The sequence below is a fragment of the Xenopus tropicalis genome, chromosome 8 (genome assembly GCF_000004195.4).
Source record: "Xenopus tropicalis strain Nigerian chromosome 8, UCB_Xtro_10.0, whole genome shotgun sequence".
Lineage (NCBI taxonomy): Eukaryota > Metazoa > Chordata > Amphibia > Anura > Pipidae > Xenopus > Xenopus tropicalis.
The window spans coordinates 9,123,430-9,146,875 of record NC_030684.2 but is presented as its reverse complement, the minus strand read 5'-3'; the positions used below and the strand labels follow the sequence as shown (position 1 = coordinate 9,146,875).

Below are 23,446 nucleotides of genomic sequence, written 5' to 3'. Positions count from 1 at the left end.
TGCCATAGTGTTTCCCTTAGACAGTACAGTATGGGGGTACAGCTTATTGTGTGCCCAGAACATTCCTTCTCTGTATATTTGTATTTATACATATGGGAGGGAGGTGCCATAGTGTTTCCCTTAGACAGTACAGTATGATGGTACAGCTTATTGTGTGCCCAGAACATTCCTTCTCTGTATATTTGTATTTATACATATGGGTAGGGGTGCCATAGTGTTTCCCTTAGACAGTACAGTATGGGGGTACAGCTTATTGTGTGCCCAGAACATTCCTTCTCTGTATATTTGTATTTATACATATGGGAGGGAGGTGCCATAGTGTTTCCCTTAGACAGTACAGTATGGGGGTACAGCTTATTGTGTGCCCAGAACATTCCTTCTCTGTATATTTGTATTTATACCTATGGGTAGGAGGTGCCATAGTGTTTCCCTTAGACAGTACAGTATGGGGGTACAGCTTATTGTGTGCCCAGAACATTCCTTCTCTGTATATTTGTATTTATACATATGGGTAGGAGGTGCCATAGTGTTTCCCTTAGACAGTACAGTATGGGGGTACAGCTTATTGTGTGCCCAGAACATTCCTTCTCTGTATATTGTATTTATACATATGGGTAGGAGGTGCCATAGTGTTTCCCTTAGACAGTACAGTATGGGGGTACAGCTTATTGTGTGCCCAGAACATTCCTTCTCTGTATATTTGTATTTATACATATGGGTAGGAGGTGCCATAGTGTTTCCCTTAGACAGTACAGTATGGGGGTACAGCTTATTGTGTGCCCAGAACATTCCTTCTCTGTATATTTGTATTTATACATATGGGTAGGGGTGCCATAGTGTTTCCCTTAGACAGTACAGTATGGGGGTACAGCTTATTGTGTGCCCAGAACATTCCTTCTCTGTATATTTGTATTTATACATATGGGAGGGAGGTGCCATAGTGTTTCCCTTAGACAGTACAGTATGGGGGTACAGCTTATTGTGTGCCCAGAACATTCCTTCTCTGTATATTTGTATTTATACATATGGGAGGGAGGTGCCATAGTGTTTCCCTTAGACAGTACAGTATGGGGGTACAGCTTATTGTGTGCCCAGAACATTCCTTCTCTGTATATTTGTATTTATACATATGGGTAGGAGGTGCCATAGTGTTTCCCTTAGACAGTACAGTATGGGGGTACAGCTTATTGTGTGCCCAGAACATTCCTTCTCTGTATATTTGTATTTATACATATGGGAGGGAGGTGCCATAGTGTTTCCCTTAGACAGTACAGTATGGGGGTACAGCTTATTGTGTGCCCAGAACATTCCTTCTCTGTATATTTGTATTTATACATATGGGAGGGAGGTGCCATAGTGTTTCCCTTAGACAGTACAGTATGGGGGTACAGCTTATTGTGTGCCCAGAACATTCCTTCTCTGTATATTTGTATTTATACATATGGGAGGGAGGTGCCATAGTGTTTCCCTTAGACAGTACAGTATGGGGGTACAGCTTATTGTGTGCCCAGAACATTCCTTCTCTGTATATTTGTATTTATACATATGGGTAGGAGGTGCCATAGTGTTTCCCTTAGACAGTACAGTATGGGGGTACAGCTTATTGTGTGCCCAGAACATTCCTTCTCTGTATATTTGTATTTATACATATGGGAGGGAGGTGCCATAGTGTTTCCCTTAGACAGTACAGTATGGGGGTACAGCTTATTGTGTGCCCAGAACATTCCTTCTCTGTATATTTGTATTTATACATATGGGAGGGAGGTGCCATAGTGTTTCCTTTAGACAGTACAGTATGGGGGTACAGCTTATTGTGTGCCCAGAACATTCCTTCTCTGTATATTTGTATTTATACATATGGGAGGGAGGTGCCATAGTGTTTCCCTTAGACAGTACAGTATGGGGGTACAGCTTATTGTGTGCCCAGAACATTCCTTCTCTGTATATTTGTATTTATACATATGGGAGGGAGGTGCCATAGTGTTTCCCTTAGACAGTACAGTATGGGGGTACAGCTTATTGTGTGCCCAGAACATTCCTTCTCTGTATATTTGTATTTATACATATGGGGGGTATAGGAATGAATGGAGACCATGCGTAGGTGGCACCATGGAGAGGCTGAATTAAGTCCACCATTTCATCTTATAACCTGGAAATCAATACGGCACAGAGGAGCTTTCGGTTACCATGGTTACATACAACACTCTGCTTCTGAGTAAATGAGCAGATTTAGCCTTTCCTCCATTAGAACTGCCATTAAAGGCACAAATCATCATTTATTGCCCTACTGCGTAACCCATCCTGCGGATAACCAAGTACCCATGTCATACCATCTCCGCCCTAATTATGCCCAGGTCACACCACTGACCCACCCAAAGCCTACAAAGTCTAACAGACTGCACTGACTCACTTTCTGTCACTCATTAGATCCAATAGACTGTAAGTTCTGTGGGTTGTGACTAAGCCTGACTCTTTGACTGGGAAATAAGAGTGACTGAAAGGACTAGATTTCCTCCTTGTAATGGACTCGCAACTCTATAGTGACAGTCAGAATTGCCCCAATACAGGAGACTCTCCAGGGAACCAGACACCATGGGGTCTAAAGAGCATCAAGAGTGTCAGCGGTGTAACTAGCGTAATCTTTGGGGCAAACCATACCCCAACCTGATGCTCACCCACTTCCCACCCCTGCTCATGTCTCGAAATGGCTGGGGAGGGATGAATTATTTTTGGCTACAGAGGAAGCAGACCCGGGGCCCCAGCGACTGTGAGCTCTGCTGCCAGTTATGCCACTGAAGGGTATGAAAAGGAATATATTATAGGGTAAAGTAGCAGAAGGCAAGATAGTGACAGAAGGGAAAGATGGAGACAGTAGGACAAGATGGAGACAGTAGGACAAGATGGAGACAGTAGAAGAAGATGGAGACAGTAGGGCAAGATTGAGACAGTAGGGCAAGATGGAGACAGTAGGGCAAGATCGAGACAGTAGAAGAAGATGGAGACAGTAGGACAAGATGGAGACAGTAGGGCAAGATGGAGACAGTAGAAGAAGATGGAGACAGTAGGGCAAGATGGAGACAGTAGGGCAAGATGGAGACAGTAGGGCAAGATGGACACAGTAGGACAAGATGGAGACAGTAGAAGAAGATGGAGACAGTAGAAGAAGATGGAGACAGTAGGACAAGATGGACACAGTAGGACAAGATGGAGACAGTAGAAGAAGATGGAGACAGTAGGGCAAGATGGAGACAGTAGGGCAATATGGAGACAGTAGAAGAAGATGGAGACAGTAGGGCAAGATGGAGACAGTAGGGCAAGATGGAGACAGTAGGGCAAGATGGAGACAGTAGAAGAAGATGGAGACAGTAGGACAAGATGGACACAGTAGGACAAGATGGAGACAGTAGGGCAAGATGGAGACAGTAGGGCAAGATGGAGACAGTAGGGCAAGATGGAGACAGTAGAAGAAGATGGAGACAGTAGGGCAAGATGGAGACAGTAGGGCAAGATGGAGACAGTAGGGCAAGATGGAGACAGTAGGGCAAGATGGAGACAGTAGGACAAGATGGAGACAGTAGGACAAGATGGAGACAGTAGGGCGAGATGGAGACAGTAGGGCGAGATGGAGACAGTAGGGCGAGATGGAGACAGTAGGGCAAGATGGAGACAGTAGGGCGAGATGGAGACAGTAGAGCAAGATGGAGACAGTAGGGCAAGATGGAGACAGTAGGAGAAGATAGAGACAGTAGAGCGAGATGGAGACAGTAGGGCAAGATGGAGACAGTAGGACAAGATGGAGACAGTAGGACAAGATGGAGACAGTAGGGCGAGATGGAGACAGTAGGACAAGATGGAGACAGTAGGGCAAGATGGAGACAGTAGGGCAAGATGGAGACAGTAAGGCAAAATGGAGACAGTAGGGCAAGATGGAGACAGTAGGGCAAGATGGAGACAGTAAGGCAAGATGGAGACAGTAGGGCAAGATGGAGACAGTAGGACAAGATGGAGACAGTAGGACAAGATGGAGACAGTAGGGCAAGATGGAGACAGACAGTAGGGCAAGATGGAGACAGTAGGGCAAGATGGAGACAGACAGCAGGGCAAGATGGAGACAGTAGGGCAAGATGGTTAATGATGTAGTCAATACTAAACCCGTCTTTGAGGACTTGCTAGAAGCTAATGATGCTGGATGGCCATTCATGGCACTTGTATGTATCCAGACCATACCTGGGTTGCTGATCTCCCACAATGCCGAGGGTGAGACACATACTAATGCAACAGTAGCACAGGGGTATAACAATAGAGGTGGCAGGCCGTGCAGTTGCTGGGGGCCCAGTACCAATAAATCAGACAATCTCCGTGCCGCCCCACATACTTATCGCCCACAAAGCAGAATGGGAACGTTCCTGCCAAACGGCGCGACTGTAACAACCTGCAACGAGAGCCTCACCCCTCCCAGCAAAGGGCACGGGGTGGCGCCGCTACAATGTCCCCTAATAGCAACATCTTGTTCTGCCGCTTTTCCTTCCCAAACGCCGAGCTGAACAGAAGGTGTTGCATATTCTATGGGCCGGGGCTCACAAAGCAGATTTCGGGCTGCAAAGATGCAAATGTTTAAAGCGCCGGGGAAATCTGTGCCCCAGGACTGTGCCAAATGGGAAGGAAGCCGGCCAGGGTTTGTGTACAGTGCATGAATAATGCAGCAGCCACACTGCCGCTAGTTGCACATTCACTCACTGCGCCGGCTTAACTCATGGATCTCATTCGTCCGAGGCTTCCCTGCCATGTAGTGAAGGTGAAATGTCCTCCTATTTACTGGGGGGTAAATACTGACTCCAAGAGGGTAATTGAACCAGTCGTTGGATAAACTTTGTGCTATGTTAATCTCATTAACCTTTAATTCTCTCCCTTGCTAAAGAGACAGTAGGGAAAAATGGTGACAGTAGGGCAAGATGGTGACAGTAAGGCAAGATGGAGACAGTAGGGCAAGATGGAGACAGTAAGGCAAGATGGAGACAGTAGGACAAGATGGAGACAGTAGGGCAAGATGGAAACAGTAGGACAAGATGGAGACAGTAGGGCAAGATGGAGACAGTTGGACAAGATGAAGACAGTTGGACAAGATGGAGACAGTAGGGCAAGATGGAGTCAGTAGGACAAGATGGAGACAGTAGGGCAAGATGGAGACAGTAGGGCAAGATGGAGACAGTAGGGCAAGATGGAGACAGTAGGGCAAGATGGACACAGTAGGACAAGATGGAGACAGTAGAAGAAGATGGAGACAGTAGGGCAAGATGGAGACAGTAGGGCAATATGGAGACAGTAGAAGAAGATGGAGACAGTAGGGCAAGATGGAGACAATAGGGCAATATGGAGACAGTAGAAGAAGATGGAGACAGTAGGGCAAGATGGAGACAGTAGGGCAAGATGGAGACAGTAGAAGAAGATGGAGACAGTAGGACAAGATGGAGACAGTAGAAGAAGATGGAGACAGTAGGGCAAGATGGAGACAGTAGGGCAAGATGGAGACAGTAGAAGAAGATGGAGACAGTTGGACAAGATGGAGACAGTTGGACAAGATGGAGACAGTTGGACAAGATGGAGACAGTAGGGCAAGATGGAGACAGTAGGACAAGATGGAGACAGTAGGGCAAGATGGAGACAGTAGGGCAAGATGGAGACATTAGGACAAGATGAAGACAGTAGGGCAAGATGGAGACAGTAGGGCAAGATGGAGACAGTAGGACAAGATGAACACAGTAGGACAAGATGGAGACAGTAGAAGAAGATGGAGACAGTAGGGCAAGATGGAGACAGTAGGGCAATATGGAGACAGTAGAAGAAGATGGAGACAGTAGGGCAAGATGGAGACAATAGGGCAAGATGGAGACAGTAGAAGAAGATGGAGACAGTAGGACAAGATGGACACAGTAGGACAAGATGGAGACAGTAGAAGAAGATGGAGACAGTAGGGCAAGATGGAGACAGTAGGGCAAGATGGAGACAGTAGAAGAAGATGGAGACAGTTGGACAAGATGGAGACAGTTGGACAAGATGGAGACAGTTGGACAAGATGGAGACAGTAGGGCAAGATGGAGACAGTAGGACAAGATGGAGACAGTAGGGCAAGATGGAGACAGTAGGGCAAGATGGAGACATTAGGACAAGATGGAGACAGTAGGGCAAGATGGAGACAGTAGAAGAAGATGGAGACAGTAGGGCAAGATGGAGACAGTAGGGCAAGATGGAGACAGTAGAAGAAGATGGAGACAGTTGGACAAGATGGAGACAGTTGGACAAGATGGAGACAGTTGGACAAGATGGAGACAGTAGGGCAAGATGGAGACAGTAGAAGAAGATGGAGACAGTAGGGCAAGATGGAGACAGTAGGGCAAGATGGAGACAGTAGAAGAAGATGGAGACAGTTGGACAAGATGGAGACAGTTGGACAAGATGGAGACAGTTGGACAAGATGGAGACAGTAGGGCAAGATGGAGACAGTAGGACAAGATGGAGACAGTAGGGCAAGATGGAGACAGTAGGGCAAGATGGAGACATTAGGACAAGATGAAGACAGTAGGGCAAGATGGAGACAGTAGGGCAAGATGGAGACAGTAGGACAAGATGAACACAGTAGGACAAGATGGAGACAGTAGAAGAAGATGGAGACAGTAGGGCAAGATGGAGACAGTAGGGCAATATGGAGACAGTAGAAGAAGATGGAGACAGTAGGGCAAGATGGAGACAGTAGGGCAAGATGGAGACAGTAGAAGAAGATGGAGACAGTAGGACAAGATGGACACAGTAGGACAAGATGGAGACAGTAGAAGAAGATGGAGACAGTAGGGCAAGATGGAGACAGTAGGGCAAGATGGAGACAGTAGAAGAAGATGGAGACAGTAGAAGAAGATGGAGACAGTTGGACAAGATGGAGACAGTTGGACAAGATGGAGACAGTTGGACAAGATGGAGACAGTAGGGCAAGATGGAGACAGTAGGACAAGATGGAGACAGTAGGGCAAGATGGAGACAGTAGGGCAAGATGGAGACATTAGGACAAGATGGAGACAGTAGGGCAAGATGGAGACAGTAGGGCAAGATGGGGACAGTAGGGCAAGATGGAGACAGTAGGACAAGATGGAGACCGTAGGACAAGATGGAGACAGTAGGGCAAGATAGAGACAGTAGGGCAAGATGGAGACCGTAGGACAAGATGGAGACCGTAGGACAAGATGGAGACAGTAGGGCAAGATAGAGACAGTAGGACAAGATGGAGATAGTAGGGCAAGTTGGGGACAGTTGTGAAAGATGGAGACAGTAGACAGATCGCTAATGATGTATCCAATTAGGCATCCGGCCCTTACTTGCAGTTATCTAATGTATGTGCCAGTACAGCCACAGGGAGAGCCGCCTTTATTCTGTATATTTACACATAGTTATCATATCTGCCCTCAAGCTCTTTTTAAGAAGTGGCAGTTTGGGCCCTCGGGGCAGAACTGGATGCCCTGGTGGGGTAGTGGGCTCTGGGTTTGCTTTATAGAACCTGAGCAGAATGAATGTCATCAGCTGAACGGCACAGCCCCCCCCCCCCCCCCGGTCCCAAGTGAGCCGAGCCGGCCGGCCGAGGAGAATAATCACGTTACTGACAGTGAGACTGAATGGCATTATAGGAGTCTGATATTTGGCAAACTACGGAGACGCCACCGAGATCCCTCTCAGCGCAGGGGCTTAAATATTAATATTCTTACGGGGAATTGGCAAAGCTTCTCTGGCATTTCCAGCTATTAATGGAGCGGGGGCTGTATATTCTTCTTCTTATTATTATTATATTATTATTATTCTCCAGCATTTCTGTCCCCCATCTCTATCCCCAGCTCATATGTACCGGCAGCCATCATTAGCGGCTAACGAACGGCACAGCTTAACGATGGAAGAATCATTAGCCCCCACCGACATTGGGTCTGGGCTTGTCCCCCACTCAGCAAATTCTAATACTGATCGCACATTGTCATCCCTATTCATTCTCATAATGTTTATTTTGTATGTTATTAACCCCAAATCCCCCCTAACTGGCCTTCAGGCTGGGCCCCCTTAGCCCATAACAAGGTTACAGATATATAGAAACATTGGGGTAACAGTCACCCTGCTATAGTTCCAGGGGTACCCAGGGAACAAATAAGCTCTCACCCCAAATCCCCCCTAACTGGCCTTCAGGCTGGGCCCCCTTAGCCCATAACAAGGTTACAGATATATAGAAACATTGGGGTAACAGTCACCCTACTATAGTTCCAGGGGTACCCAGGGCACAAATAAGCACTCACCCCAAATCCCCCCTAACTGGCCTTCAGGCTGGGCCCCCTTAGCCCATAACAAGGTTACAGATATATAGAAACATTGGGGTAACAGTCACCCTGCTATAGTTCCAGGGGTACCCAGGGCACAAATAAGCACTCACCCCAAATCCCCCCCTAACTGGCCTTCAGGCTGGGCCCCCTTAGCCCATAACAAGGTTACAGATATATAGAAACATTGGGGGTAACAGTCACCCTGCTATAGTTCCAGGGGTACCCAGGGCACAAATAAGCACTCACCCCAAATCCCCCCCTAACTGGCCTTCAGGCTGGGCCCCCTTAGCCCATAACAAGGTTACAGATATATAGAAACATTGGGGTAACAGTCACCCTGCTATAGTTCCAGGGGTACCCAGGGCACAAATAAGCACTCACCCCAAATCCCCCCCTAACTGGCCTTCTGGCTGGGCCCCCTTAGCCCATAACAAGGTTACAGATATATAGAAACATTGGGGTAACAGTCACCCCGCTATAGTTCCAGGGGTACCCAGGGCACAAATAAGCACTCACCCCAAATCCCCCCCTAACTGGCCTTCAGGCTGGGCCCCCTTAGCCCATAACAAGGTTACAGATATATAGAAACATTGGGGTAACAGTCACCCTGCTATAGTTCCAGGGGTACCCACGGCACAAATAAGCACTCACCCCAAATCCCCCCCTAACTGGCCTTCAGGCTGGGCCCCCTTAGCCCATAACAAGGTTACAGATATATAGAAACATTGGGGTAACAGTCACCCCGCTATAGTTCCAGGGGTACCCCGGGCACAAATAAGCACTCACCCCAAATCCCCCCCTAACTGGCCTTCAGGCTGGGCCCCCTTAGCCCATAACAAGGTTACAGATATATAGAAACATTGGGGTAACAGTCACCCCGCTATAGTTCCAGGGGTACCCCGGGCACATATAATCACTGTATCTCAGTACAATCATTACACAGAGGGTTTGGGGGTTCTGCCCAGGCTGAGCTGTTCTATCTCTAACACATAATAAGGAGGAATATTCACCCCCACAGAAGCACATAAGGATCAGTAACGTTCCGGAAGCCGAGGGAATGTTCTGGTATAATGCTACTTTATATAGAACGGCGCATTGTTTCCCAGAGATAAGAGTTTCCCTTTAGCTGAAATCACGACCGTTAGTTGCCGCTCAGAGAGCGAATGTGCCCGGCGGGTAAGATACGGGGCGCGTCGGGCGCCGGGGGGGGGGCACACATGAACGGCCCCAATATAAATGGCTCTTCCCTGCCTTCTCCATAATAAATGGCTCATTACAATGTGGGGGCGCCTTTGTGTATAGAAATTAAATCACAGCCCCCTAGCAGCGGATAATGAGCCCCACTTTGGCGCCACAGCGACAGCACCTAAAGGTAACACTATGGCCTGGGGAGGAGAGGCTAAACTGCTAGACAGCTTGCAATTGGTCATTGTTTTTAATGAAACTCAGCTGTGGCAGCGCCATCAAAACCACCAATAAAAATCTAACAATGAGGAACTGTCAGAGAAAATAAACCAGCACTCATGGGGTTATTACAGGCAAGTACTGAATGGGGCCCCTCTCTGGTAGCCAAGGAGTTACAGGGGCCACAGTACGTCCCGATGACTTTCACAATGACCTTGCCCAGCAAGGTGCCCAACAGCAAGTTGCCCCAATATCCATTCGACCAAGGAAATCTATTTATGGGCCCCTTGTGGTTGCTGGGTCTGCCCCCCCCATAGTAACGTCACCGTGTTCACCCCAAATATGACCCCAACTGATCTCCCAGAGCAAAAATAGCCACCTTACCCCAGATGGACATTAGGAACCATGGGGCCCCCCAAACTACTAACTTAGTGGAGCTTTACCTACAATTATTAACTCATTGGTCACCTTGGAAGCTATACTAAGGGCCCGGCCAACGAGCACAATGGGGCCCCAATGAAGAATAAAATCACACCCATGATCTGCCCCCAGCCACACCCATGATCTGCCCCAGCCACACCCATGATCTAGCCCCAGCCACACCCATGATCTGCCCCCAGCCACACCCATTGCATGCAAACCCTTCCCACTCTCCTATAAGCCCTGCCCCATTTGCGATCAGCAAATCAGCTGTTTCCATCTCTTGGGGCCCCCACTGGCAGGGGGTTCCTGACTGCAATACCCCCCGTACCCACTCAGGGCAACCCTGTGGCCATTGCTCTGAGCCCCAAATATGACCCCAACTGATCTCCCAGAAATCTCTAGACACCTTACCCCAGATTAGGAACCATGGGGCCCCCCAAACTACTACTTTGGAAGCTATACTAAGGGCCCGGCCAACAAGCACAATGGGGCCCCAATGAAGAATAAAAACACACCCATGATCTGCCCCAGCCACACCCACTGCTTACAAACCCATCCCACTCTCCCATAAGCCCTGCCCCATTTGCGATCAGCAAATCACCTGTTTACATCTCTTGGGGCCCCCACTGGCAGGGGGTTCCTGACTGCAGTACCCCCCGTACCCACTCAGAGCAACCTTGTACCCATTGCTCCGAGCCCCCCCAAAAAGGCAAGCGTGGCAATTTGGGAACCATTGACTAATACAGAGTAGGGGGCCCCACAGAATTACATTGTAAGTATAGGCTGACAGACAGATGTGGGGTAACTAAGGTGGAAGTAGTTAATAGTCCTGGTAGCTAATTAACGAGAGGGATGTTGGGGAGGCAGCTGAGCCAATAGGAGACAGTATTGATAGCTTTGTCACTTGCGGTACTACTTTTCCCCCTGTAGATAAGATGCCATTTTCACAGTATTAAAGATACACAGTATGAATGGCAGCGGCTCTGCAGGGGCGGGCACTGCACAAAGGAACGCCCCTAAGGTTCCAGGTACCGGTCAGTATGACGGCTGCCCCCCCTCCCGGTGCCGGATTTGCTTCTCTAAAGCCTGTCCCTTGCACCGTATGTTCCAAGTTCCCTGGATCAGCACTAAGTGCCACTGCCTGACTGCCGCCTGCTCTGCAAACTCTGCCCCTCTCTCTCTTGCCCTACAGTAAGGATATAATAGCAGTTACAGCCCTACAGCTGGGCAAGAGAGGGGTGGAAGGGGCAGGTCCCCAGTGGGCACCGTAGCGCTCGGCTTTATCCCACATCCACGGAAAGGAAAAAACACTTTCTATTTAATTTAGGCCTCATTTACCAACAATGGGCAAGGTGCAAAGTGCAAAAACCCAACACAAGTGCCCTGTTTTTTGCCCTTAGCCAATTTTGCAAAGAGTTGCCCCTTCTAGAACCGCCCCCACCCCCGACTTATACAGCATTCAGAACATGCAGGCTGGGTCACACCAGGGGGGCGCCAGGTTTTTCATCCACCCCAAGGTACGGAGTGCCGCTTGCACCGGCCAATAGCACGGAGGCAAGGTCTCACCCATGGGCCCTACGTGGGGCAATTCTACAAATAATCCCAAACTCAGTATAGGGGGGCTGGTGCAGGGCATGATGGGAAACAGATCCCCCATTACTCACTATACAAAACACAAACCATTGGGAACTTGCACTTTGGATTTATACCCCCCCCCATCGCAACACCCCCAATATTATAGCCCCTTCTCAGAAATGGGTCAAGTCGTACAGGGTGCAAAGGAAACCATTTATGGGGACGGACAGACGTCCAATGTAAAATCCATGTTACTTAGTGGTCCCTGTGCACCCCCCCCCCCGGCCCCCCCAGTTAATACAGAATGGAGGGTCCCTTACCTTTCATTGTCGACGCTTCGGAAGCCAGGGATGATGTGGCGGAAGCTGCTGTTTCGGTCGAGCTTGGGTTGGCTTTTTGTCCGTTTGATGGAGCCTTTGAGCCGGCGACTGAGGAACCCCTGTAGGGATGGAGGTGGGGGGGTAAGATAAGAAGACTGGAATGAAAAATACCAACCCCCCCCCCTCCTGTCTTCAAGTGCCCCTTTACACCTGTGCAACTATGCTGGGGGGCTCTCCGACCAACCTACTCCTATACAGCTGATGCTGGGGGGCTCTCCGGCCACTCTACTCCTTTACAGCTGATGCTGGGGGGCTCTCCGGCCACCCTCCTCCTCCTTTACAGCTGATGCTGGGGGGCTCTCCGGCCACTCTACTCCTTTACAGCTGATGCTGGGGGGCTCTCCGGCCACCCTCCTCCTCCTTTACAGCTGATGCTGGGGGGCTCTCCGGCCACCCTCCTCCTTTACAGCTGATGCTGGGGGGCTCTCCGGCCACCCTCCTCCTCCTTTACAGCTGATGCTGGGGGGCTCTCCGGCCACCCTCCTCCTCCTTTACAGCTGATGCTGGGGGGCTCTCCGACCACCCTCCTCCTTTACAGCTGATGCTGGGGGGCTCTCCGGCCACCCTCCTCCTTTACAGCTGATGCTGGGGGGCTCTCCGACCACCCTCCTCCTATACAGCTGATGCTGGGGGGCTCTCTGGCCACCCTCCTCCTTTACAGCTGATGCTGGGGGGCTCTCCGGCCACCCTATTCCTTTACAGCTGACGCTGGGGGGCTCTCCGGCCGCCCTCCTCCTCCTTTACAGCTGATGCTGGGGGGCTCTCCGGCCGCCCTCCTCCTTCTTTACAGCTGATGCTGGGGGGCTCTGCGGCCGCCCTCCTCCTCCTTTACAGCTGATGCTGGGGGGCTCTCCGGCCACCCTCCTTCACAGCTGCCGGGGAGCGATGCTCATTGTAGTCGGAGCGGCTCTAAGGATTCCATGTAACATCTGCTCCCAAACCTCCGAGAGGCCAGCGAGTGACGCCAGCCGGAGACTTGCCTAAGCCTCTGTTACCATGGCAACCACCCGCTCCCATATAAATGCAGTCTGAGAGTGACAGGGCTAGCAGCTTGCATCTCTCGCAGAGGTGAGACACACGCAGTGGCTGGCACTCTCATTGCCTCCCTATATTATATTATATATATTCCATACCTCACCTTGCCATAGGGATATAATGGAGTCAGATTTGCCATGGTAACATGCCATGTTTGATATGCTATTGTACATGGGGGGTGCTTTATAAATATATATATTTTCCTATATTTATAAGTAGGGTATGATCTGGTTATAAAAAAATTAAAAAAAAAGTTTCCAGTGGGAGTTGCCATAGAGAGCATCTCAATGAAGGTAAAACTAAGCTTAGTACCAACAGCACCATCTAGTGGCCATGAATATCAAAACAGCCACCACCGGGACATATGTTTTGTGCACCCACAGCTTCTGCACCTTCCCTCGCTATGGCTGAACTGTAGGATTGTATGTCAAGTAACCTGCAGCGCAAGGGGCCAGCAATACTTTCTCATCGGTGGACAATTACTGAGCAGTCACCCAGCCCTGAGCACAGTCTACAAATTAAAAGCTGTACAGCCAAGGAAAGTTCTGGGTACAGTTATACAGAGAAGGAATGTTCTTGGCACACAATAAGCTGTACCCCCATACTGTACTGTCTAAGGGAAACACTATGGCACCTCCCTCCCATATGTATAAATACAAATATACAGAGAAGGAATGTTCTGGGCACACAATAAGCTGTACCCCCATACTGTACTGTCTAAGGGAAACACTATGGCACCTCCTACCCATATGTATAAATACAAATATACAGAGAAGGAATGTTCTGGGCACACAATAAGCTGTACCCCCATACTGTACTGTCTAAGGGAAACACTATGGCACCTCCCTCCCATATGTATAAATACAAATATACAGAGAAGGAATGTTCTGGGCACACAATAAGCTGTACTCCCATACTGTACTGTCTAAGGGAAACACTATGGCACCTCCCTCCCATATGTATAAATACAAATATACAGAGAAGGATTGTTCTGGGCACACAATAAGCTGTACCCCCATACTGTACTGTCTAAGGGAAACACTATGGCACCTCCCTCCCATATGTATAAATACAAATATACAGAGAAGGAATGTTCTGGGCACACAATAAGCTGTACCCCCATACTGTACTGTCTAAGGGAAACACTATGGCACCTCCCTCCCATATGTATAAATACAAATATACAGAGAAGGAATGTTCTGGGCACACAATAAGCTGTACCCCCATACTGTACTGTCTAAGGGAAACACTATGGCACCCCCCTACCCATATGTATAAATACAAATATACAGAGAAGGAATGTTCTGGGCACACAATAAGCTGTACCCCCATACTGTACTGTCTAAGGGAAACACTATGGCACCTCCCTCCCATATGTATAAATACAAATATACAGAGAAGGAATGTTCTGGGCACACAATAAGCTGTACCCCCATACTGAACTGTCTAAGGGAAACACTATGGCACCCCCTACCCATATGTATAAATACAAATATACAGAGAAGGAATGTTCTGGGCACACAATAAGCTGTACCCCCATACTGTACTGTCTAAGGGAAACACTATGGCACCTCCCTCCCATATGTATAAATACAAATATACAGAGAAGGAATGTTCTGGGCACACAATAAGCTGTACCCCCATACTGTACTGTCTAAGGGAAACACTATGGCACCCCCTACCCATATGTATAAATACAAATATACAGAGAAGGAATGCTTTACACAGGACTATACTTGCTGTTTAGGTTAATATATATCCCACAATTAAGCTGAGGTTTATCTGGCACTAATGTTCCGTCGGTGAGTGACTCCCGGCTCCCTATCAGTCCTGCGCAGTAATTAAAGAGATACTGAACATTCGGATGATAAAATGCAGGAAGGGGCCGCTGGCAGACGAGACGTAATTATACATTATATTTGATACTTTTACAGTCAACAAATTGGTTCTAATAATCTGCTGGAATTAAGCCGGGCGCCCGGAAGATGTATTTATAACGGGGAGAGAATAAACAGGGGAAGGGAACCCAGCGACGGGCCGTATTTCACGCGGCGCCATTAATATCTGCTTTTCTTTGCTATTAATGTTCTGTGTAATACGAGCGTTAAATTTCATACCCCTGCGATAAAGACTTCATGTCTTGCGTTTATATCGGGGAAAGAACGTTTGTATTTATACATATGGGAGGGAGGTGCCATAGTGTTTCCCTTAGACAGTACAGTATGGGGGTACAGCTTATTGTGTGCCCAGAACATTCCTTCTCTGTATATTTGTATTTATACATATGGGAGGGAGGTGCCATAGTGTTTCCCTTAGACAGTACAGTATGGGGGTACAGCTTATTGTGTGCCCAGAACATTCCTTCTCTGTATATTTGTATTTATACATATGGGAGGGAGGTGCCATAGTGTTTCCCTTAGACAATACAGTATGGGGGTACAGCTTATTGTGTGCCCAGAACATTCCTTCTCTGTATATTTGTATTTATACATATGGGAGGGAGGTGCCATAGTGTTTCCCTTAGACAGTACAGTATGGGGGTACAGCTTATTGTGTGCCCAGAACATTCCTTCTCTGTATATTTGTATTTATACATATGGGTAGGGGGTGCCATAGTGTTTCCCTTAGACAGTACAGTATGGGGGTACAGCTTATTGTGTGCCCAGAACATTCCTTCTCTGTATATTTGTATTTATACATATGGGAGGGAGGTGCCATAGTGTTTCCCTTAGACAATATAGTATGGGGGTACAGCTTATTGTGTGCCCAGAACATTCCTTCTCTGTATATTTGTATTTATACATATGGGAGGGAGGTGCCATAGTGTTTCCCTTAGACAGTACAGTATGGGGGTACAGCTTATTGTGTGCCCAGAACATTCCTTCTCTGTATATTTGTATTTATACATATGGGAGGGAGGTGCCATAGTGTTTCCCTTAGACAGTACAGTATGGGGGTACAGCTTATTGTGTGCCCAGAACATTCCTTCTCTGTATATTTGTATTTATACATATGGGTAGGGGGTGCCATAGTGTTTCCCTTAGACAGTACAGTATGGGGGTACAGCTTATTGTGTGCCCAGAGCATTCCTTCTCTGTATATTTGTATTTATACATATGGGTAGGGGGTGCCATAGTGTTTCCCTTAGACAGTACAGTATGGGGGTACAGCTTATTGTGTGCCCAGAACATTCCTTCTCTGTATATTTGTATTTATACATATGGGAGGGAGGTGCCATAGTGTTTCCCTTAGACAGTACAGTATGGGGGTACAGCTTATTGTGTGCCCAGAACATTCCTTCTCTGTATATTTGTATTTATACATATGGGAGGGAGGTGCCATAGTGTTTCCCTTAGACAGTACAGTATGGGGGTACAGCTTATTGTGTGCCCAGAACATTCCTTCTGTGTATATTTGTATTTATACATATGGGAGGGAGGTGCCATAGTGTTTCCCTTAGACAGTACAGTATGGGGGTACAGCTTATTGTGTGCCCAGAACATTCCTTCTCTGTATATTTGTATTTATACATATGGGTAGGGGGTGCCATAGTGTTTCCCTTAGACAGTACAGTATGGGGGTACAGCTTATTGTGTGCCCAGAACATTCCTTCTCTGTATATTTGTATTTATACATATGGGAGGGAGGTGCCATAGTGTTTCCCTTAGACAGTACAGTATGGGGGTACAGCTTATTGTGTGCCCAGAACATTCCTTCTCTGTATATTTGTATTTATACATATGGGAGGGGGGTGCCATAGTGTTTCCCTTAGACAGTACAGTATGGGGGTACAGCTTATTGTGTGCCCAGAACATTCCTTCTCTGTATATTTGTATTTATACATATGGGAGGGAGGTGCCATAGTGTTTCCCATAGACAGTACAGTATGGGGGTACGGCTTATTGTGTGCCCAGAACATTCCTTCTCTGTATATTTGTATTTATACATATGGGTAGGGGGTGCCATAGTGTTTCCCTTAGACAGTACAGTATGGGGGTACAGCTTATTGTGTGCCCAGAACATTCCTTCTCTGTATATTTGTATTTATACATATGGGAGGGAGGTGCCATAGTGTTTCCCTTAGACAGTACAGTATGGGGGTACAGCTTATTGTGTGCCCAGAACATTCCTTCTCTGTATATTTGTATTTATACATATGGGAGGGGGGTGCCATAGTGTTTCCCTTAGACAGTACAGTATGGGGGTACAGCTTATTGTGTGCCCAGAACATTCCTTCTCTGTATATTTGTATTTATACATATGGGTAGGGGGTGCCATAGTGTTTCCCTTAGACAGTACAGTATGGGGGTACAGCTTATTGTGTGCCCAGAACATTCCTTCTCTGTATATTTGTATTTATACATATGGGAGGGAGGTGCCATAGTGTTTCCCTTAGACAGTACAGTATGGGGGTACAGCTTATTGTGTGCCCAGAACATTCCTTCTCTGTATATTTGTATTTATACATATGGGAGGGAGGTGTCATAGTGTTGGGGGCGGTGCCTATTGTTATAACTCAGTTGTCCTTTATACACACAGGGAAAACTGTCAGTCATAGAAAAGGGGTGGAGCTTCCATGCAGATGGGGGAAGTATTTACAGAATAAGGAACATTAGGGGGCGCCGTTCCTATAACTTTCTGTATATCTGTATTAAAGTGCTGCTGCCAGAGATCCAATCCCGTCGGCTCTCAGAGAGGCTCTTATAAATATGATGGTGACTGGGAAATCAATAGCATCGAGCGGCCTTTCTACCCGATCCATCAGCGCCATTGTCTCCTCACTCGCGTCCCCAACGGTTAAGTGGCCACTTCTCCGCAGCCACTTGTAATGGATACAAGAACCTCTGGGTAGATCTGTGGCCCCTTTATAGAAGAGTGCCACTAGGGGGAGCTCTGTGAGTCCCCAGCAAGACCCAATAGAATGAGCGCTCAGTAGTTCACCTGCTTGGTCGACATCTAGCTGCCTCGGGGCATTTCTACTCCTGCCTTCTTGCCCTGACCCCCCCACTCCAGCGGCTGTCTGGTTGCTATTAGCGAAGAGCGAATTTTTTCGCCAGGCATGGATTCGCAACGAATTTCCGCATTTCGCCATTGGCGAGTTGTTTTGCGGAACTTCCGTGAAAATTCGTCACGGAAAAATTCGTTGCACGGAAATTTTTAGTTGCGGGTCAAATTGGACGCGGTTGCGTCGAAAAAGGGCCTGGTCACATAAAATAGACGCGGGCGCCAAAAAAATTAGTGCAACAAATGCGTTTTGCGAATTTTTCAACGTTTTTGTGAATTTTCTTGCCATTTCGCGAAGTTTATGGCGAAGCGAAACGGGACAGATTCGCTCGTCACTAGTTGCTATGGTCTAAATTAACCTAGCAACCAGGCAGTGGTTTGAAAGGGAGGCAGGAATATGAATAGGAGAGGGTCTATACAGAAAGATAAGTAATAAAAAGTAAAAAATAACAGAGCAATCATTTTTTTTGGCTGCTGGGGTCAGTGACCCCCCCCCCCCCTTCTTTGGAAAGCTGGAAAAAAATCAGAAGTAGAAGGCTAATAATTTAAAAAATAGAAAAAAATTAAGACCAATTGAAAAATTGCTAAGAAAAGGCCATTCTATTACATACTAAAAGTGAACCACCCCTTTACCAAAGGATACATTGATGATATACTATAATATTATTATAAGGAAGACTGCAGCCAGACAGCTTGAAACAATGGGGGAGCTCTGTGAGTCCCCAGCAAGACCCAATAGAATGAGCGCTCAGTAGGACAAGTGCCTGTTGTCATTTGCTTGGTCTTGATTGGGCATTTTTACCCCTGCCTTGTTGCCCTGACCCTCCCACTGTGTGAATCATTTAGCTTTTTTTGTTCCAGTTTGGAATTTCAGCTGCTGTCTGGTTGCTAGGGTCTAAATTAACCTAGCAACCAGGCGGTGGTTTGAAAGGGAGGCAGGAATATGAATAGGAGAGGCCCTAAGTAGAAAGATAAGTAATAAAAAGTAAAAAATAACAGAGCAATGTTTTTTTTGGCTGCTGGGGTCAGTGACCCCCCCTCTTTGGAAAGCTGGAAAAAAAAAGTAGAAGGCTAATAAAGACCAATTGAAAAATTGCTAAGAAAAGGCTTTTCTATAACATGCTTAAAGTGAACCACCCCTTTAACAATGGATATATTGATGATATATTGATACTAGGGATGCACCGAATCCCGGCTTTTTTTTAAAGATTCGGAAAAAAAATTAACCCCTTCTGATCCTAATCAGCATATGCCAATTAATTGTAATTACTTCAAGGCAATTACCTCTCCCTTTGCCACTTACAGACCCATGCAACCGACTATGCCCCAGTGACAGCAGATCAAGACCTCTGGGATAATAAGTCCCTTTTGGGTTTAGAGTTAAGAGAGTACAACACAACAGGAGGGCTTTGGGAGGTGATAAGGAACACTGCGGCCAGACAAACTGAGACAAGGGCAAAATAGGGCTAAATAATTATCCCATAACCCCTTTTACCGCAACTATCATCTGTTGATTGTCTCAATAAGTTACATGTATATATACAGGTATAGGACCCATTATCCAGAATGCTCGGGACCAAGGGTATTCCGGATAAGGGGTCTTTCTGTAATTTGGATATTCAGTTTTCTCAATAGTGCCCTTAAGTCTCCATACATTTCTCCCGTTCAGATGATCAGAAGCCAAACAGGAAGAAAAAACACTGAGCTCTGTAAACAAAGTTCCCATAATGCCTCACTCCTGCACCAAGACCAAGACCGGTGTACATGCTCAGTTTGTAAGACTGTGAGTCAGCTTCCTGCTGATTGGCTCAGATCCACATTCCTAAGGGGGGGGGAGTTCTTAGCATTCTTGATGGAGGGGGGAGCAGGAGAGAGCAGAGAGCTGCTTGTCTCTGGCACAAGAAACCAAAGACAACAAATCTTTTGATAGAGGACTCAGCATTACTGTAAGTGCTTATGGCTGTATTTACGTAGACCTTTCTGATAAAGCTTACTGAGTTTTTACCTTTCCTTCTTCTTTAAAGAACGGGGACTCGGCAAAGCCTGATGCCGCATACAACACATTGCGGATGGGTATCATGGCTCGAACAAGGTAGGTGTCTGAGGACCTTAGGAAAAGAGTTGTTGATGCCCATAAATCTGAAAAGGTTACAAGACTATCTCTAAAGAGACAGATGGAGGAAATCCAAGACCGTTGTTACCCTACCCAGAGGTGATCGACCATCAAACATGACTCCAACTGTAAGGCATCTAAAGGTGGCCATACATTTGGCGAGGTCGGTTTAAAATGGGAGCAAAGGTGCTGTCAAACCGAGGATCCCATCAACAAGCCAATGAGGACCCCGATCCAACAGAAAACTCAAACCTGCCCAATGAAGATCTGGCCAATTATGGGTCAAGTAGGCCCACCATACATGGGCAGCTAAGCTGCCGAATCTGCCTGAATGGTCACCTTAGTAGTCTGAGAGATTACAAAGGATGAAAGATAACTCCAGCTGCAAGGCGTCCAAGATGTTACAAAGGAACCCAGGGTTCTAGGGTTCTAAGCAACTGATGGCCTGTCTCACATTGATGAATGTTGATGTTCATGAGTCCCACCATCAGGAGAACCCTGAGCAGCAATGGTGTGTATGGCAGGGGAGCAAGGAGAAAGCCACTACTGCCCCCCAACAATATTGCTGAACCTCTACAGTTCCCTAAATATCATGTGGACAAACCAGATGGAGACTGAAAGAATGTTCTATGGATGAAGTCAAAATTTGGAGAAAGAAAAATACTACGTTCCAGCACAAGTACCTTATCCCTGTATCTGTGGAACATGGCGGTGGAACGGCTGGATATCACTGATGGAACAATGAGTTCTGAACTCTACCAGAGAATTCTAAAGGAAAATGTCAGGACATCTATCCATGAACTGAATCTCGAGAGACAGTGGGTCATGCAGCGAGACATCCACCCTAAACACACAAGTCGCGCTACCAAAGAAGAAGAAGAAGAATAAATGAAGGTTCTGGAACGGCCAAGTCAAAGTCCCGACCTTAATCCAACTGAAACGTTGGGGGTAGGATTTCATCATCTACTTTTAGGACTTCTTTGAAAGTCAGAAGTTGTAGGGTAGGTTGATAAAAGACTAGTCTATCTGGTCAATGCGGAGTGAGTGGAGGCTTCTGGGAAGTGTAGTTCTGGCAGCAGTGGAAGCACAAATGCCCATTTATATATATATATATATATATATATATATATATATAGAGGAGATGGTCAGGGCAAGGGCATTGTCCCCCCCACCATCTCCATCTCATCCACCATTGACATGTCAAGTACACCCACTGTGATTGGCTCTTTCTGTAAGCCAATCATTTGTATGATTTCTAAATGTCCACTGAAGGCCTTTAAGGGGTGCTTCCAGAAAGTCTTTAATTATCGGGGGTAAGGCCATGCTTAATTATCAGGGGTAAGGCCATGGTTAATTATCGGGGGTAAGGACATGGTTAATTATCGGGGGTAAGGCCATGGTTAATTATCGGGGGTAAGGCCATGGTTAATTATCGGGGGTAAGGCCATGCTTAATTATCGGGGATAAGGCCATGCTTAATTATCGGGGATAAGGCCATGCTTAATTATCGGGGGTAAGGACATGGTTAATTATCGGGGGTAAGGCCATGCTTAATTATCGGGGGTAAGGCCAGGCTAAGCAAAGCTTCAGGCTCTCAGAAGGGCATAAGGGTACATGAAATAACTGACTATGCCCCTGGGTGTATATCCATGGAATAATGTGAGTTGAGGGAAGAGATAGGGTAAGTGCAGTATATACAGTTACATGTAGGCAACTCCCACCAATACACCCACCCAAGGACCCATCATTCAACATAAACCTGGCGCTCACACCATCTAGCCATTGGCTGCAATAGGAGGCAATGTCAGTTGCCTAGCAACACTTAACTTCCCACCAACAGAATGGCAGAGAAGCATCTGAATTCCAATAAAGAAGAGAAGAGTTTGCTTTGTACATAGAACTGTTTGGGGAGGAACAGCCGGGCCTTTCTAAAATGTTATTACCTCTATGGGCCCCAGGGGTAACGCTCAGTAGTGCCAGTACCCTAGTAAGTCAGTACCAGTGAGAATGAGGAATGAATGGATATTGGGGAGTTGTATCAGGAATCAGAACCAGCAGTGCAGGGAAGGGAAAGGGACAGACACAGTGACAGTTACACATAACTATAAACCCAGTGAGAATGAGGAATGAATGGATATTGGGGAGTTGTATCAGGAGTCAGAACCAGCAGTGCAGGGAAGGGAAAGGGACAGACACAGTGACAGTTACACATAACTATAAACCCAGTGAGAATGAGGAATGAATGGATATTGGGGAGTTGTATCAGGAGTCAGAACCAGCAGTGCAGGGAAGGGAAAGGGACAGACACAGTGACAGTTACACATAACTATAAACCCAGTGAGAATGAGGAATGAATGGATATTGGGGAGTTGTATCAGGAGTCAGAACCAGCAGTGCAGGGAAGGGAAAGGGACAGACACAGTGACAGTTACACATAACTATAAACCCAGTGAGAATGAGGAATGAATGGATATTGGGGAGTTGTATCAGGAGTCAGAACCAGCAGTGCAGGGAAGGGAAAGGGACAGACACAGTGACAGTTACACATAACTATAAACCCAGTGAGAATGAGGGATGAATGGATATTGGGGAGTTGTATCAGGAGTCAGAACCAGCAGTGCAGGGAAGGGAAAGGGACAGACACAGTGACAGTTACACATAACTATAAACCCAGTGAGAATGAGGAATGAATGGATATTGGGGAGTTGTATCAGGAGTCAGAACCAGCAGTGCAGGGAAGAGAAAGGGACAGACACAGTGACAGTTACACATAACTATAAACCCAGTGAGAATGAGGAATGAATGGATATTGGGGAGTTGTATCAGGAGTCAGAACCAGCAGTGCAGGGAAGGGAAAGGGACAGACACAGTGACAGTTACACATAACTATAAACCCAGTGAGAATGAGGAATGAATGGATATTGGGGAGTTGTATCAGGAGTCAGAACCAGCAGTGCAGGGAAGGGAAAGGGACAGACACAGTGACAGTTACACATAACTATAAACCCAGTGAGAATGAGGAATGAATGGATATTGGGGAGTTGTATCAGGAGTCAGAACCAGCAGTGCAGGGAAGGGAAAGGGACAGACACAGTGACAGTTACACATAACTATAAACCCAGTGAGAATGAGGGATGAATGGATATTGGGGAGTTGTATCAGGAGTC

At 47.0% G+C, this 23,446-nt stretch overlaps 1 protein-coding gene across 6 annotated transcripts in view; it reads right to left on the bottom strand.

The window, feature by feature from the left end:
• Window positions 1-23,446, bottom strand: part of dab2ip (DAB2 interacting protein) — a 362,460-nt gene that overhangs the window by 163,125 nt on the left and 175,889 nt on the right. For all 6 annotated transcript variants that reach the window (XM_031892055.1, XM_031892058.1, XM_031892057.1 and 3 more), the window contains exon 3: window positions 12,068-12,186. In XM_031892055.1, coding sequence (XP_031747915.1) covers window positions 12,068-12,186 — 119 coding nt within the window. The remainder of the gene's footprint in view (window positions 1-12,067; window positions 12,187-23,446) is intronic.